The sequence below is a fragment of the Aquila chrysaetos genome, chromosome 25 (genome assembly GCF_900496995.4).
Source record: "Aquila chrysaetos chrysaetos chromosome 25, bAquChr1.4, whole genome shotgun sequence".
NCBI classification, from domain to species: domain Eukaryota; kingdom Metazoa; phylum Chordata; class Aves; order Accipitriformes; family Accipitridae; genus Aquila; species Aquila chrysaetos.
The window spans coordinates 7,222,183-7,239,952 of NC_044028.1; the positions used below are offsets into that span (position 1 = coordinate 7,222,183).

General features: G+C 41.2%; 1 protein-coding gene across 8 annotated transcripts in view; it reads left to right on the forward strand.

The window, feature by feature from the left end:
- The window catches only part of PDGFA (platelet derived growth factor subunit A), a 40,640-nt gene that overhangs the window by 11,975 nt on the left and 10,895 nt on the right, over positions 1–17,770 (forward strand). For 4 of the 8 annotated variants that reach the window (XM_030002029.2, XM_030002026.2, XM_030002028.2 and 1 more), the window contains exons 4-6: positions 135–322; positions 8,315–8,441; positions 16,349–16,522. In XM_030002029.2, the coding sequence (XP_029857889.1) occupies positions 135–322; positions 8,315–8,441; positions 16,349–16,482 (449 nt within the window). In that variant the 3' untranslated portion in view covers positions 16,483–16,522. Of the gene's footprint in view, positions 1–134; positions 323–8,314; positions 8,442–10,072; positions 10,156–11,148; positions 11,263–11,372; positions 14,585–16,348; positions 16,523–17,770 lie in introns of those variants that run through there. The other 4 variants (XR_003921541.2, XR_003921542.2, XM_030002030.2 and 1 more) reach the window with 4 other exon arrangements.

The following is a 17,770-nucleotide window of genomic DNA, read 5'->3' on the forward strand; positions in this document are numbered from 1 at the left end:
ACAGTGGGAACTGAGAACACCATCTCAACCCGCCAGCTAAGGGGGCCACTCATAAATCGATGGTGTAAAGTATCTGGGTGCTCTGAGGTGAGAGCAGCTGCTCACCTGGAAGTGTGAATTTCTTGTGTTTGCAGAGGAAGCTATCCCGGCTGTCTGCAAAACACGGACGGTTATTTACGAGATACCTCGGAGTCAGATTGATCCCACCTCTGCCAACTTCCTGATATGGCCGCCCTGCGTGGAGGTGAAACGTTGCACTGGCTGTTGCAACACCAGCAGTGTGAAATGCCAGCCATCGCGGATACATCACAGAAGTGTCAAGGTGAGCAAATCGTGGCTGCAGAGCCCTAAGAGGGTCCCCTTAAGTCTAAATACTCCAGGTATTCTTGTGGCTGTTCTGTATGACCTGGTTCTCTGTTATCCGTCATCATAGCCACAGGATCAGGTACAGTGCTCCTCTCCATTTTGAGTGAGCAGATGGCCTTTTCAAGTTACATGATTATTGGGAAATCTTGGGTTTGGATTTGATATTCACAGGATTCCCTTTAGGTTTTTCTTCTTTTGTAATGAAAATAAAGTTGCTTCTGTCTTTCCCATGATCTTGCACAGTACAAATCTTAAAGTTAAGAAGATAAAATGACTCAAGGGGCATTGGACTTAAAAAAATAAATAAATCACAGTATGGAATGCTGTTTTCTTAATTAAATATTATGCAGCCTAAATTGGGCTTTTATATTTGACAACATAACACTTTTGATCTGAAAAAATGTGTTTCAAATTATCTTACCCCAGGGATAGAAGACTCAACGGCTTCATGCTGTATTTACTCATTAGAGAAAATCCCTGTTGCAATTTTCCAGTAAATATTACGTGAAATATTTCTTATGTTCATTCGGCTTCACTGTGTTCTAATTTTTATCAGTGTTTAAACAAGTAATGTTGATCTACATCTGTGTGTAGGAGATCAGACTTACACTTAGCATTTATATTGTTAAGACTCTGAGTTCTTGTTGTCCTGAGTATTTTAAGAGCAGAATTTAAAAAAAGCCCACCACATTCTTGAACATAAAATTGCCCAGCACAACACACTGATTGCTGTACTTGCAACGGATTTCTTATTGAGAAAGGTGCTGTTAATGTAGCGCTGTATGTCCTAAACACAAAATAAGACATCTAAGCCATTTCATTGTTTTTCATACACACAGGCATGCATCTGAGCAGGATTTCTTTTTCTTTTCCATTTCTGAACATCTGAAAAATGCTTTCACCCCCAAATAAGCTGGACAAACATCTGAACAGATTCCCTCAGTCTTTCAAAAAATAATTATACTTTACACTTGCTTGCTGCCCTTCCTTTGTGGGATACACTTTGCAGAAACAATTAAAAATGAGGAAAAAATTGGGATCAATAATTATTCGAGGGCTGAGAACAAACTGGGGAAGTTGAAGCACTACAATTGCAAGCTGTTCAGAACAGGAGTTAAAGAGTGAGGTGCCTCAGGGTTTTAATATCTAATGCTGTTCCCTTTGGGTTTGATACAGCTTCCAGTTAATTTTGTGTAGCAACTAATACACACAAAGCAGCCGGAGATGCCCAGCAAAGAGTTGAGCCATGTATTGTGAACTTGCTGTTGGTACTTGGGTGTGATATTGCAACTGTGTGCTTTTTTCCTGCACCTGCAGTGATGGGGAAGGTTATAGATAGAAGTTTGGCTGTCGGAAGTCCCCTGCTGCTGGGGACACTGAGGGTTCCCAAGAAGCTGCAGACTCCAGAACTGGCAGCAGCTTTGTGGGATGTCATTGTTGGGGCTGCTTCCCTAGCACACCGCCACATTAAAGAAATCTTAGTTTCTCATTCAGTCCGCTGATGCGGTTTTAGTGCTTTTACATTTGCATTCATTTTAGTAGGGCACAAGCTAAAAGTAGGCTCAGCTGAGCAGCGGCTTTTTGTGGCTGTGTAAATATATTGCAACCAGCAATATCAATATACGTCAGCCAGCTTTGGAGGACTTTTTTTTTTTTTCCAAGCTCCAAGACTGCTCCAAACAGTCATTAAGTAGAAGGGAAAAAAAAGGACAAGAGGTCAAGCAGGAACAGGATGTTCATTGTAAAGGTTGTAGGCTGACCCCACTGTCACACCAGAAATCTCTGAACAGAATCCATATTTATGCCCTCCAGAGTCAGATCCTCTTGTAGCTTTGATATAATTGATGGTTTTATGAGCCTTTTGCCAATCCTACGTTCAGAGCTGAATGTCTGCTCATGCCATTAAGTAGCTGGCCCAGAGTGAGGGTCGCTGCAAAGGTAGGGGGAGTGGTTTTGGAGAGCCTTCTTAGCTGTTCCTGCAGTGCGGTTGGAAAGCCGTCTTGTGTTTTCCCCTGATGTCAGACTGCATAAAAGCCCTCTTTTGATTTAACATTGAAAAGGCTTTCCCCACTTCCTCTTCATTGACAAGGTAGTGAGATCATAGCTGGCCCATTCACACTAGAAAAATGTTCATCCAGAAAGGTCAGCAAGTGGGTTTGCATCATCCAACAGGCGAAAGCAAAGGGTGTTTTCTTTGTCTTACTGAGGGCTGCTGTAGTCAAGGTTAAGAGACGGCCGTGGCAGTGTGGGAGGAGCAGCGGAGGTGCTTGTGTTGGGGCATTCCGTTCCTGGGACATGATTCAAAGGCTGTAGGGTTCGGGGGTGTCCTTACTTTGCCTTCACTGAGCTTTGGTCAGGGAAGTACTGTTAATGGGCTTGTGGAATTGGAGCTGTAGGAAGGCTCCAAACCAGGGGTGATGGTGGAAGGGCTTCCCCAAAATGGGTGCTCTAAGGGTTCCCTTTCATGGGGTGAGTTAGTAAAAGGTAGGTGTGCCCTGCACCATGACAGAGTGAGCCCATGAGAGCACAGCCCCCTGGTCCTAAAGACATCTCTATTCCGCAAGCTGTACCTGTACAGCCCTGCAAAAATCGGACTGAAATAAAGAGGCTGGTTGGGAGTTGCTCTTCGATAGGAAGGAAAGAATTGCATTTCTCTCCCAATAGAGTAATGGTGACAAGGATTGGTGAGTTAGGGGTGTTGGTGTCTGTTACAGATATATTTCCTCCCCTGTCTGCGAAAGCATTTCGGTAACATCTGCAGATTCTGTTGCTTCTGCACAGCGAGATCAAGTATTTACCAAGTACCAGACCATAATTTATTTGGGGGGTTTCTGAACTGAGTCTTCCCAAGAGGTTTTTCATAATGTTGATCATGATGTTCTTAGTGTTTTTGGTCACAGCAGCAAAAACCAGTTAATATTATAGAGCAAATCCTGCCTATACTGCTAATTTTGAATAGCCAAGCTGAGTATTATGGTTGTTTGCAGCAGTGCTCATTTCCAAATTAAGAAACGAGCTAATTCACTCCATCTACCTCAGCTTTGCCTTCTGCTTGGACTTCAGACATAGCCATACCAGCTTCAGCCATTTCTGAATATTGAAGGTTGAGGTGATTCAGGGAAATTGAACGTAGTATATTCTTACAGTAAATTAGTATGAGGGAGGGATCGAGAGAAAAGAAGCTGGAAAGGAGGGAATTCAGGAGCAGCTCCTCAGTTGTCATCTGGGAGTTGTTCAGAGAGGTTTCGAAGAGACGGAAAAAAATACAGGAATTCAGAACGAGTTGTTCAGCTGAGCTACCCAGCCTCTGAAGAGGTTAAAAAGGCCTTGCAGAACAAATTGCATGTGTAGGTAAAATGGCCGTATGTAGTGTTTGCAGGTTTAAGAACGTTTTTCTTCAGTGACTGTTTCTATGATTAGGACAAACAGCACTTTTATTTTAGCTGTAGCTTAACTGGAGATTACTGCCAGCACTTGGTGGGACCTGCAGGCAGGACCAGCTGACAGGTATCAAAACTCAATTTAAGGATGGGAGAAACAAGGGAAACCCGATACAGGCGGAGACGGAAAACCAGAGAGGTGCCCTCAGCGCATGAGAGGAACCCCGTCACCCCGAGTCGCCTGGCAGAGGGCAAGGTCTGGCTGCTCCCGCTCAGGGAGAGGGGACGTAGAGACCCCACATCGGCCGTTCCCCTCCCGCCGAGGGGCGGGTAACGAGTTCGCCGCGGCACCCTCCGGTTCTGCCGCCGGACCCTTCCTCCCGCCGTGCCCTCGCTGAGGCACCGCCAAACCGCCCTCTGAGGCGGCTCCCGCCGCCGGTTCACCCTCCTGCCCCTCCCCCGGCGCCTTCCCAGCCTGCCCCGCGGCCGCCTCAGCTTCCCGCGCCGCGGGGACTGCGTTTCCCAGCCTGCCCCGCTGCCGTCGGAGGGCTTCCCGCCGCCGCCCCGCCACCCGGGGCTGTGACAGGGCTTCCCGCCGCCCCGGGGCCTTGCAGGGCCGCAGCCCCCCCCCTATCCGGGGCTGTGACAGGGCTTCCCGCCGCCCCGGGGCCTGGCAGGGCCGCAGCCCCCCCCTATCCGGGGCTGTGACAGGGCTTCCCGCCGCCCCGGGGCCTGGCAGGGCCGCAGCCCCCCCCTATCCGGGGCTGTGACAGGGCTTCCCGCCGCCCCGGGGCCTGGCAGGGCCGCAGCCCCCCCTATCCGGGGCTGTGACAGGGCTTCTCCCTGACCCGGGTGCTGACAGGGCAGTGCACCCCTGGGCCTCGCTTCCCTGTAGGCAAAGGTCTCCGTACCCCACCCTAAATAACTGGGAACGAGCTTTTCTGAGGTAGGGATTTTGCCAGAGGAGTGCCCTGTAAATGACTTTAGTGGGTGTTTTAGGATGGGTGGCTGCCAGGCTCTGAGGTGGCTGGCCTCCCCGCTGCTTCCCGTGCTGCCTGCGCTGCGGAGGCATGCACAGCTGGCGCGGTGTGTCCTGGAAGGCACCGCGCCAGTCCTGCCGTCCTGTCCCTGGAGCGGTGGCTCCAGTCCTGCAAAACGCTTGGTGACTTGCCAGGCCCCGCGGGATCCCCGGTCCCTGCTCAGTCGTTGTGGTGCCTTTATACCCTGTTGACTTATGTCTTCCTTGCAGACCTGAGGGCTGCAAAGATCACAGTTGCAAGGTGAAGGCAGGTTTTCCCTCCATCTTACCAGCACACGTTTATTTTAAGATGGAAGAAACAGATGATTTCAAAAAGCATCCTCATTCAGTTGCTTTTTGGTTTTATTTCCCATCCTATATTTACCTATCAGCCACATGAGTTTTGCTGTTATGAGGAATTTTCTGTGCTGCGACTTCTTTCGCAAGTTCCTGCCCATGATAAATTTTGGCTTTGTGCTAGTGGTGTTTTTGTCACTTCTGCTTCCAGTCTTGTTTTTTTCCTGCTATTACTCCCTGATTTCATCTCTGCTGGAGATGCTCTAGAAAAGGTGTTCCCATGATATTTCTGTTAGGCCATATATTTTTATCAGATTTTATTTTCATTTTTACTTAGCCACCACACCATACCGCAGGATAGTAACTAGAGTCTATGGTGATGCAAGTATGGTGCCAGCAATTAATTATACACCATTTAACTAAGCTAGTCGGTTATTTTACTGTCTTTCTCTTAGAGAGCTTTTATATAGTGATATTTTGTGGTTTTGGAGGATTTGAGGATTTTTAGTTTTGTTGCGTTAGGGACAAGCAAAAGAAGCTGATCTTGGTTTGTTGAGGACTGACCATCTCAAAGCATTTGGCACTTGAGAATAACTGCACAAGAGAGAAACACCAGGGAGAAAAATACAAAGAAGTAAAAAGATGCTAACACAAAGCCAAATCCCATGATGTTAGCATAGGTATCTCTGTTTATACCCACTGAAAGTCTGAACTGCAACCTTCAACATTTTAGATTACCATCGTGTGGGCCAGCAGGTGTTGATAGATGACACAAGCACAGCAATTTATCTGGTTTGTGCTGCTTCAGTTTGAATATATGCAACATCTTACAAAATGACATTCCTTTAGCTTGCGTAGCATGAAGTAGGGCAGTGGAACGTATGCTGGATTGTATCTTAACTACAGTACAGTAAAAAACAGCCTTAAATTGCTGCATAAATTCATTATGATCCTATTCAAAGTATTATCTTTTTCAGTTTTTTTTAATGTTGTTTAAGACCAAATAGCCACAGGAACTGCATATATCTTTCAGCTTGGAAAACCAAGCAAAACAAGGACAGACTTTAAAAAGCTTGATTACAGTTTATTTTTGTTGCATGTAATTTTCAATAAGACTGGTTTATTCTAACAGCTGTAATAAGCATGGCAGATCTGAAAGCTGTTTCATGATTGCTGGGTCTCTTTCTTTGTCTCTGATGATGGAGGTGCCTTAATTACTGTTTGTTTTTGTAAATTTTAAGGATTAGTCATCCTTTGATGCCAGATGACTCAGTTGTACCATACATTTTCAAATCTTTGCATTCAAAGGCTTGATGGAGTTGGGTTCTGATAGGAGATTTTGAAACATACTGCTTCGACCCATAGCTGGTCTTTCAACAAAAGCATTCTTGTATGTCATGGCCAGCTCTTAATCTGTTTATATGGAGATCTGACAGTTTTGGAACATACCTTTTAATGTGGACACTTTAGTTACTGCATCTGTCTCTCTGCAACTTTTGTTTGCTGGGTAAATGAAAATTGTCTCCAGATTCTGTTGACACAAGAGGCGGTGACTAAAATGTGGATCTGAACTCCTTGCTCCATGAAAGCTATGGCAGATTTCCCACTGACTTTTAATAAGGCCAGGATTTTGCTCTAGCTTCTGTTACTGTCATTCGGAGGTCCTTGGTAGTTTGTGTCCACAGAGCCACAAGAGTGTTTCTGGGAACTTGGGAATGTGATGTTTTTTTCCAGCCACCCCTCTCATTTTGTGAAACTGTTGTTCCAGTTTTGGGAGAGCCAGGGAATGATTTTCATAGTGTGAAGATTGATGTGGAGTATTAAATCCCTACCAAACACACAAGTAAACCATTACCAGGAGAGTCTAGTGTAATTGTGGATGCTTTATTTGATACTAACTGGATCTTTTGGTTGGATCAGACTTAATGGCTTTGTCATGTAACTTTTGTAGAGACAACCAGCCTCTCTTGTCCTTCTGCTCCCTCATCTATCTTATTTATAATGCATACCTGTACTATGTAGTCGTCTTGCTTGCTGGGACAGCCACATTGCAGCCCCCTTTTGTCAGATGTTAGATAAATCATCAGTAGGACTGAGAAGCCGTGATTTCCATTTCAAGCAAATGATTATCACCTATTCACGCAGTGATTAACACAATTGTAAACTAAACATTGGACCCCTTACACACTGTCTAGCACTCTCTTTGCCCACATTATGCCGTATTCCCTTGCACGGCCATGACCATCATGCCTGTTACACTTAGTGCAAGTTGGCACCCAGCATCCCACAACCCATTTCAGCGCCCCAGCACAGCAGTGTTCCTGCCCCCTGCACCGTTCCTCCTCTCCTGGCTGCCGGCACCAAGTTGGTCAGGATGTCCTCACGTTCAGTATCCTCCCCACCCCAACATCCCTCTCTTCTGCATTGGTTTCCTTCAGATGAGAGACCTGCATGTAGCCAGAGCTTCTCCAGCATGCTCCTTCCTCTGACCTCACCTTCCCTCCAGACTTTCTTTTTTTAAGGATACCAGTGCGTTGGCCCAAAGTGGAGCAGTGCAGTTGGAAGCAGTTGGATGGACTGTAGAGAAATAGCATACCTGCCAGCTAGCCACAATAAAGCCAAAGGCTGGATCCAGTTTGCGAGGGGTAGTTCCCTTGGACCTAAAAACAGTGCATGGGAGCTCTTGTAAACAAGTCCCAGGTCATTGCAAGAAGTGAGTAGGATTGAGATTGCTGCTTTCTCAGCTGATATTCAGATCCTGGTTCTGTATTATTGAGGACTTTACGTTCAGAGGGGTCTGGAGACACCAATTTGTAAATTATAAAACGTATTACAAACCAACCTAATGCCTTCACTGTTAGCCTTTGGCTTAAGAACAGTGGTCAACACGTACAGAAGATCAGGCTAAAAGTGGCAAGTGTACAAGAACAACCACTGATTGGAATCTGTATAGAAGCTTATTGTGATATATGTGAAAGCTGAGCTGCTTACAGCTTCAAACCAAAATGAATGGGAAATTGTTTTATCTCTTGGGGGAAAAGAAAGTTGTTTCAAACTGCTGAACTTGAATAAACAAATAGTCTGTGCAATAAATAGTAACACGATGCACAATTAAGATAAAAGATGATTAGTATGCTAACATTTTATATGGGTTTGGCTACATTAAAAAATAGAGGTATATAGTTACCTGTCTTCAGTTCTGAACTATAACTATGTTAATGTGTCTCAGTACATACCTCATCGTATTTTATAGGTGGCAAAAGTGGAATATGTTAGAAAAAAGCCAAAATTAAAAGAAGTTCTGGTGAGATTAGAAGAGCATATGGAATGCACCTGTACATCATCAAATACTAATTCAGATTATAGAGAAGAAGAAACTGGTATGTTTTCCTTTTATTTTTGCATTTATGCTGATTTCATATGGACCTTATTTTTATATTAGTAAAGAATGTAAAGCAAACTTTGCTTCCAGTGAACTCAGTAGAGAAGCTCCCAGCTACTTCTCTGTGTGTTGAAGATGCAAAATTAGGGATAGTTTGTGCTGTATAAAGAGTTTGGATTTGAACTTTAAAGTGTATCAATTCGCATTAAGTTAGCCTTTAAATAAATGTAAATGCCCAATAGTATTCAGGTCTTGCTTAACTAAGTTAAAGGTTGTCATGTTGCAGCTTATTGGTGAACTCTCTTGCCTAATTTCTTTAGACTTTGTGGAGACAGGGCTAAGGCTGAGATTTACTTGACCTTGGGGAAAATATTAATGAAATGAATGTAAAGTACTTAGGAATAAATTCAATATTCAAGAGTAAGGAGTTTTGAAACAACATTGCCTGTTCCTGTTGTTTTTTTACTTATATGTAGTCAAGAATTTATTGTCAGTTGTCACATTAAACCTAAGTTTGCCTTACCAAGACAACATTGAAGTTACCATGGGGAAAGATTTATGGGGAAAAGTATTTATTTTAAATCTGACTTTCATGAAACCACCTAAAATCATTAGCTCAGATCCTCATACTAGGGTGCAATCAATGCAGAACTTGACACTTATTCAGGAAACCCACTACAGTAGAAAGGACACCTCCCTTTCTCCTGATTTTGGTTGAAGGAAGCCTCAAAAGTTTGTTTTGCACCTCTGCTGGGAATTTAGGGGTGCAGGAGACCCAGCCCAAAATTAAAGTCAATGAAAAGCAGGTAAATATAGGAGGAAAGCTGCCCAAAGGTGATGGATTTCGTAGGTGGCTGGGTAAGGAAGGGTTTTCTGTACTGTCTCCATCCAGTATGGAGACATAAATGTGGTGTAAGCAAATGTAAACTTCAGTTGCTATGTACAGAGCAGAAGAAGTAGAATTTGTATAAAAGAAAAGTTAGGCCTCTGCTGTGATTTTATTGGACATCAATTTATAATCTGAGCTGAGTGTTCTAGCTGAAACTAGGTTGAGTTATGAGTAGACAAAACCACATTGAAAATGGTTATTTTTATGTGTGTATGGCTTGATATTTTTTCTATGTCTTCTATTTGGAAAAAAGTTTCATTAGATCAATTCCAGTTTTCCAAAAAGTCTTTAATTGCCAAAGACTAAGCAGTTAAGATTTTAAGATGAAAACCTTTCTTTTTGAAGTGTGTGAAAAATGGGGTAGAATTGTCATGGAAGAATATAGATTTCTAGGATTTAATTACTGATAGGAACAAAACTTGCACCAGCAAGTGGATGGTGAGCTGAAAATAGCTTAACTACAGAGCTGAAAGCAAATGTTGAATACTGCATGGTAACAGTAATTATAGATGGATCTTTGAAATGACGTATGTAATGCCAACTTCGTTTATTATTTCTTTGCTTTTGTATAATTACTTTGTAAATGGAATGTCAAATCAGACGTTATAAAGTTATTACTTTAATGCAAAGGACAATGAGATTTCTTTTGAAATGTAAATGGTTTGAGTATTTATTACTTCAGTGTTCAACAAAATGCATTACCTTAGGGCTTTTTACCAGCCCTGCCCTTATGTTAACAGGAAGGCCTAGGGAATCAGGTAAAAAACGGAAACGAAAAAAGTTAAAACCAACATAAAACCTACTGGAACTATTTGATATTCAGGTAGGACCTATATGCTGAACACCCTAATAGCACAAGTATGGAAAACTTAATCAAATATCATCACTTCAACTTAATCACTGTTCAAAATCTTGACACTTGCTACCTCAAGGCTGCAAAGAGATTAGATTTGATTGGCTTTGATAATTCTACCTGCTGGTATTTTTCCTTTAAGCTCCACATCACCATCAGCATCTTACATTCTTGAGCTACTTCCTTTTCTTGCCTTTTTTATTTCTTTTTTTTTGGAGGGTGCTAATACTTCAGCTTCTGAAATCTCAAGTTCCATTGCCTCTGCTTTTGTTTCATTATTATTGATTCCTGAGGTCAAAGCATCACATAATAATGCATGAATGAATTGCCAGGTTACAAATTGTCATGTTCCCAGTCATTGGCTGTAAAACATTGAGTGTACATACAGCAAATACTATTGTATGCATGACCATCAAACCCATGTTTTGGCATGAACTGGGATTGATTGTACATGCACCTGAGATGGTCTGATGATCTGCCTACCTGACAAGGAAGATGCTTAGAAATACCATTTTTTGTGTTGCAGGGCCCTGTGTTACTTACACCAGAAAATTAAGATCTTTTTTTTCGTCTGTTCAGTCTCAGTAGGATGATGACAATCAGTCATTGAAATTCATGAGGTTTTCAGTGTAGTGAAAAACTTAACACCCTCTCAATGCAAAAATGACTGAAATCCTTTGGCCAACATATTAGCAATGTATGATGATGGCGATACACATTCCAAATTAAATATGGAATTTCCATTTCTTAATGACTTGAAATAATGTAAAGTGCAGCACTTGCAATTGATTCTAGTATTTGGAGTGGGAATGATTTGGATTTTGCAGTGTATGTGCCTAACGCCTGGATGGTGGTGAATTTAATTTCAAGCACCTATTTTTTGCACATAAACTCCCAATGGCAGTTTTCATGTATACTGATGTATCGTTTCTAAAGAATGCTAAACTTGATATCCTGTTTCAGATTAACAGGTATTTATTGGGAGTAGTATGATAGAAGCAAAGATTTTCTAAAATTCAACTTTAAAAGTGAGCATGTAAACTCAATCAAAACAGCATTTAGAACTTCTTGTCCCAGGTTAGTGACTCTTCATGCAGAACAGTTTTTTTTTTTTTAAGTCATCTACTTGGAGGATAGGACCTTTGATTCTAATCATAGAGTTATTGTATCTTTTTTCTCTCCTGCAGATGTAAGGTGAAAATAAGCTAGAAAAAAAACTTCTCTCTGGGACATGGATGTACATGGTTTGTTACATTCCTGAACCTACTATGTATGGTGCTTATTGACTGTATACTTTATTTGTTCTCCTGTGTGAAAAAACTGGCTCAAAAGAACACTTAATGAGAACAAAGAGACAATGTACATTTGTTTAATGTGACATCAAAGCAAGTATTGTAGCACTCTGTGAAACAATAGGAAGCTTCCCTGTCCAAAAAAGAAAAAAAAAAGAAAGAAAGAAAAACAGAAAAGAAAAAAAAGACAGTTGAATGAATGGAGGATACCAAAAGTACTCAAAAACATGACAAAAATCTAAGTGAATAGTGGATTTCTGTCAGAGCAGTCAACGGTGCTTTACGTCAAGAAATGTGCCTGCGTTCTTGATGAAGATGGATGGACACTGGTGGACTTCAGGCACAAAAAAAGCAGGAATGTATGAAATGATCAAATGCCACGCAAACACTATAGAACAATACATCCTTGCTTGGTGGTGTTTTAAAAGTCTATACAAAAAAACCTTCTGGGGAGCCTTAAGTGGATTTTTTTTTTTACACCATAAAGTGATTATTAAGTTTTCTTTTTACTCTTTGCCTAGCTTTTTATTATCTCTTGGACTACATTTGCCAATAACACATATAAAAGACTGGTATAACAATAAGCAGAACACAAAACATTACGGTATTTCTCCTAGTGGGATGCAAACTAATGAGATGTATTAAAATAAAAATGGTATACCTATGCATAATTTTCTAGACGTTTCTTGGTTTATGTTCCCCAACCTCCCCCGTAATTTAAAGCATTACATAAAAAGAAAAAAAAGAGAAAAAAAGAGAGATGTGCGTAAACAAATCATAGGATATCCATGCAAAAATCCTTTTTTTTCCTTTAAGACTTATGCCAGTTGCCTACTAGTGATATTGTGTTAGCAATTGTCATTCTTATCAGTATACAGATACTTTTATTTCACATGTTGGAGCTGTGTGAAATGTACAAATTCTTGTATCTGCATTGTACAATGTCATGGTGGCATGGGAACTACCTTGCTGCAAATATTTGAACAAAACCTAAAATTCTTTATTTTTGGTAAAATGTTATGCTTTATGTGTATTCAACAGAAATATGTGTTTTTGTAAAGGTGAAGTTTGTATTTTTATCTAAAAATTAACAGTTTTATATACCTGAGAAAGCCTGCTATGTTTTCTTGAACCAAAAAAAAAAAAAAAGAAAAAAGAAAAAAAAAGCATTTTGTGGTCATATTTTTGTAGTAGAATAGCCCAAATAACATCAAAATCTATTTTAACTATAGCAGGGCAGATAAAATAGTCTGGCACCAGCTCCTATGTTTTCAAAGTGCCAAAGGATTAAATGTTCAGTTCCCCATGGATTGCAGTGGGAGCCACATGGCTGAATCCTTCTGTACTGCTTTGGAAATGTAGGGCTGTGCCAGATATGACATGGCTACTCATTTGGCCAAAATCACTGCCCCACCCCAGTAGTTTGGATTATGTACCCTTTGTTTTATTTGGATTATCACATCGGATATGTAAAATGAACTACTGGATTCTTTTATTTGTGAAACATCTACAGAGAGATGAAAGAGTTTTCTTAGTTTGGAACACAAAAAAGTTTGTCTTGAAGACAGTGTTTCCACTCAAATAAAAAATATCTTCAAATGTGAATGAACTGCAGAACCTTAAAACAACAGAAGAGAGAGATTTTTAATTTCTCAGTTTCTTTAAATATAGTTCAAACATTCCCCTCCTGTTCCTGTAGCTATGTCCAATTTCAACCAAACAAAGCAATGTTAGCTAACAGGCATTATTGGCTTCAGATGCTAATGCAGAGATAGAGTTAGTCACCGTTCTATTTTGTGATCATTTTCCCAGTGTATTTGTTGAGCACCAAAACTGGAAATACATTTAACTAAGATTGTCTGTGCTTGTTTTCCACTAAGTGTACTGTTCACAATGTTATGCACATGAATGTATGTGTCTGCGTTTAAAAAAGTGTATAAAATGTAATTTATATATTTATGTTTCAGTGGGATGCCAATAATGTTGCTCCGTTCCTTTTTTGTCTAAAAGATATCTAATGAAAAAAACCCATATATCCATTAAAATCATGTAGATGAAAAGCATTATGTGACCCACTCAGACACTGTGCAGGTATGAAAGGATGTCAAAAGTCACTTAAGTGGAATAATTTGCAAAAACAACTTTTTGAGAGTCCTGTGGTTGCACTGGCATAAGAAGGTTGCATTCAGATCTGTGGGCCAGCTTCCCTGGAGTAACTCCATCGAGTATAATGGAGCTCTGCTGATTTACATCACGAGAGAGTCTGGCCCTACGGTAGTCTTGAAAAAAAAAGCAAACTGAGAGGCATGCATTTTATTGGTGCCAGCAAATAAATGTGTTATGCCAAATTCAGAAAACCAGGAGAGAATGAAGACTGAATGGAGTCTTTTCCAGTAGTCGTTTGTTTGAGACTTGTGGTCTCGAGTTAATTTGTTACCAGGAATGAAACACACGTGAGTCTTTGTTCTCAAGCACAGTGTTTATATGGCATGCAGCAGCAAACGCAAAAATCTCAGGGCTATATTCTCAGCTAGTATAAATTGGCAAATGTTTTTGACTTCAGCTGCCCCTAAGCTAATTTACATCAGATGAGGATCCAGTCCACGGTTTTTACGATATGAGGAGTAGTGTCACGATGTGAGCATCACTTACTGTAGTCCAGCTGAGATATTACCCGCCTGCCTTTCGAACATTACAGGCTATGGTGTTAGTCCTTCTTCTTCGAAGTGGCAGATACAACCAGAAGGAACAGTAACATTAAAGGTTGTGACACAGGAGACATTAATTCAAAGTTAAGTTGGACATTTCAAGGGCCATATCCTCAGCTGGTGTAAATCACCATCACTCCATTGTGTGCAATGGAGCTGTACCAGCTTACACCACTTGAGGGGCTGGTCCCTCATTCTTGCTCATCCCTTCCACTACTCGGTCCTGCAGGGATCTCAGATTGTCGTGTACGGTTAATGTAATCCTGTGTTCTCTAATACTTAAGCACAATAAGTGAATATAAGAATGAGTGTCAGACTTAACTTTGAATGTCCAAGCTCTGAAATGGTTTGTTTCACCATTGTGGCTGTAAATTAAACAGTTCTCTGTGCATTTGTGAATGCTGTGTCATATCTTCTTCTACTGTCTACTGGAGGTGGTGGACTCCATCTGGACTTTTAAAGTGCTGCATTTGGAGTGTTACAGGGAAGGGTGTGAGCATTTGGAGCTGCAAGATATCTGACTGACAGCTCTTTTACTTGTGGGGTGGGGGGCTAGTACGGGGGCTTAATGAAGGAGTTGAAAATGATAGTTGTAAGTCACGTTTCCATGCAATCCTTCAACACCTTGTCGTTTTTGTCCTTGCACATACTAGGTAGATATTTGGGGATAAAACGTTTTTCTGTTTTACATTCTGCAGTCACTTCCTCTGTCCAGAGATTCAGAAGTTGTTGGTCTGATTTAATCTTTTTTGAGATCTTTTCTGGTCAGGAAGTGTATGTGTAGGGGACTGCCTGAAAACAATCTCAGTGTTATAATATGGTGCATGATCACTGATTCTCTAGTCAATTCATTACATCTAATTCTGTGCTTCATCTTTCCAGAGCTGCCCTTCAGTTGCTTTTGTTGAGTGAAATCAAGGATTACGTGCCAGTTTGCTTTCCTTTTCTCCTGTCCTCCGTCCTGCTTGGCATCTGCTTTATTAGACAGTGCGTGGTGACTACAGGCAGTTGCTCCTCTCCAGCCCTGGAGGTTCCTGGGCAGCTCCAGCACTTCCGTGTCTTTGAGCTTAGGCTTTTAACTCTGCTTGGAACAGCATCTCATGGGTCTCCTCCCTCCAGCGGGCTTCAGCATTCCGGCTATGAGGTTCTCTTGGCTGTCCTCCTCGGTTCCCTGTTGCATTGCTGTGGTCTACTTTCCAGCTATTCTCTGCCTGACTTTCCCATCCCTCTGTTTCTGTCTCTCAAAAATGATTTTCCCTTCCTAGGATCTGTCTCATCATATATCTCTTCTCTCTCCTGCCTGACAGAACAACCTTTTATCTGTTTATCTCCAAATCAGTTGCTTTATCTAGGCATGTGCCCCGAGATCCTGTCTCCCAGGCATACAGGCCCATAACTGACCCCCATAGGAAAGACAAATGCTGTTATATAGACAGGTGTTTGTGGAGAGAAAAGGATTCATCTTTGCATTTGGAAAAATACTCATTACTGAAGGCTCCCTGCTAAAGCTCTGTCCAATTCCAGCAACAGTGTAACTCTGGAACAGTGGCATTGAAGTGATTCCAGACATCTGACAGTTCAGTTAAGATCAGTGACCCCATTTATAATTTAATTTGAAAGTGTACCCAAAAGCAAAGATGAAGTTTCAAAGCTACCTCAGATTTGCATGCTCATATTTTCCTGTAAATTGAAAGAAATCATGTTTGTAGGCCCCTTCCATGGCTTCGAAAATCTTACTCAGTATTTATCTGACCCTCTTTTGGGCTGGAAATCAAGGTTGCTTTAAAACAGAAACAATGTGGAGGTTTTCAATGAAGTAATTTTCTTGTTGTTTCTTAATTACACAGCTTCTAGTACTAGCAGATCTCAGAAACAGTCAGGTAAAAATTGTTTAAACTCGTAAGAATCCCACTTAAGTTTGCTCTAATTTCAGGTAACAGAGAAAAGCCTATCAGTGTTGCCTTCCTCAAAAATCAGCCTATGTTTTGTATTTATTATTCCATTTAATTACTGTGTATTTTCCCGCATTTTAATAGCAAGGTATTATTCCATGTCTGAGCTTTTCTGTGCTGCTCTTTGCTGTAGCATCTCTGCGGCACAGCCTTGAACTGGTTTGTACTCATATCTCCTCTGAAATAAAGAACTATTGTTATCCCATTTTAGGCGAGACCGAGGCATGGAGAAATGACTGTGCAAGGTCACACAGCAAGGCTATGGCAGAACCAGGGATAGGACTCAGATCTGAGTGCTCATCCAGTGCCCTAAATCACACGACCATCTTCCCTTTCCAAGAATGAATCCTTGCACCCTTAGAGCTAAATACTGAAAAGATTGAGGGTAAGTCATTTTGCCTAATTATTGTGCATCGGATACATGATCAAAAACCAGTGCGATATCGTCAGAGAATGTAGTGACTGATGAAAATCCAGCTTTCTGCCCATGCAATTATGCAGCCTTTTATGCTATCATGAGCTAGTCATTTCCTGCATCTCTAAGGAGTCAACCTTTTGTGACTTACAGTGAAAATTATCCATATAGAACAAATCAAGAATCAGATTTTATGGGAATTTACAAAAATTCAGTAGACAATTTTCATTGTACTTCCCTTCAGTTCTGTGTCATTCACTCCTTTTATGGTGTGGGTAACATTTCCTAAGGGAACTGTTTTTATCAGGGGCCCAATCCTGATTTTTTTTCCCAGGCCCTAACGTGGAAAAGCACTTTAAGAGGTGCCTGTGTTTGCCCTTCTTCAAACCAGTGCCTAAGCATGCTCGTAACTTTGGACAAACATCCCATTGACCTCAGGCAAATGGAACAGAGTTGATGCTTTATTACTCTTCTTAAGTAGGGTGTGCCTTCCTGACACAGGATCCCAGTTGTGGGATGGGGGTCTTCGTGCTATTAGACTACTGAAGTATGTTGTAAGCAACCCCAAAGACGAAGTAACAAGACTAGAATATACAACTAGAAAAACAGCTGGGAGAATTCCTCTCTCTTCTACTCCCATGGAGGTTGCCATTTTGAAATACATGTTTGTTCTTTTTTGGGAAAGTACTTGCCTGGCGTGGGTGGATTCAGGACTGCAATTACTAGTGCTAGTTAGCCCATTTAAGATTATCTGTTTGGATACCTCAGAGAATATAATTTGAATACTCAGAGTCATACCCGTAACAGACAAATTTGAGATGGGGAAAAAATACTGAGAACAAATTTCTTGTGAAATTTGGCATCTTTTAGTTTAGGGGGAAAAAAAAAAGTAATTAGAAGATAAAATGAAAAAGATCAAAAGCTTGATCATTAATTTTTCAGTTGTGGAATGTTACCCGTCCCTTTAGTCATTCTAATTATTTGCTGTATCAGGCTAAATTATGTGCTGAAGTAGCTCAGAATTACTACAACATGTAAAAAGTTATGGCTGCTTCTCATTGAACTGCTACCTATTATCATGGCATATGACTGTGAGGTGGGGCCTGCAATCACAGCTGTAAATCAAAGAACAAGTCATAGGTTAGGTACTGTTTTCCTTAGATATTGTCTCTAAGTTTGTTTTCTGTATGCTAGTCTCTTGAGTGACATTTGGTGAGC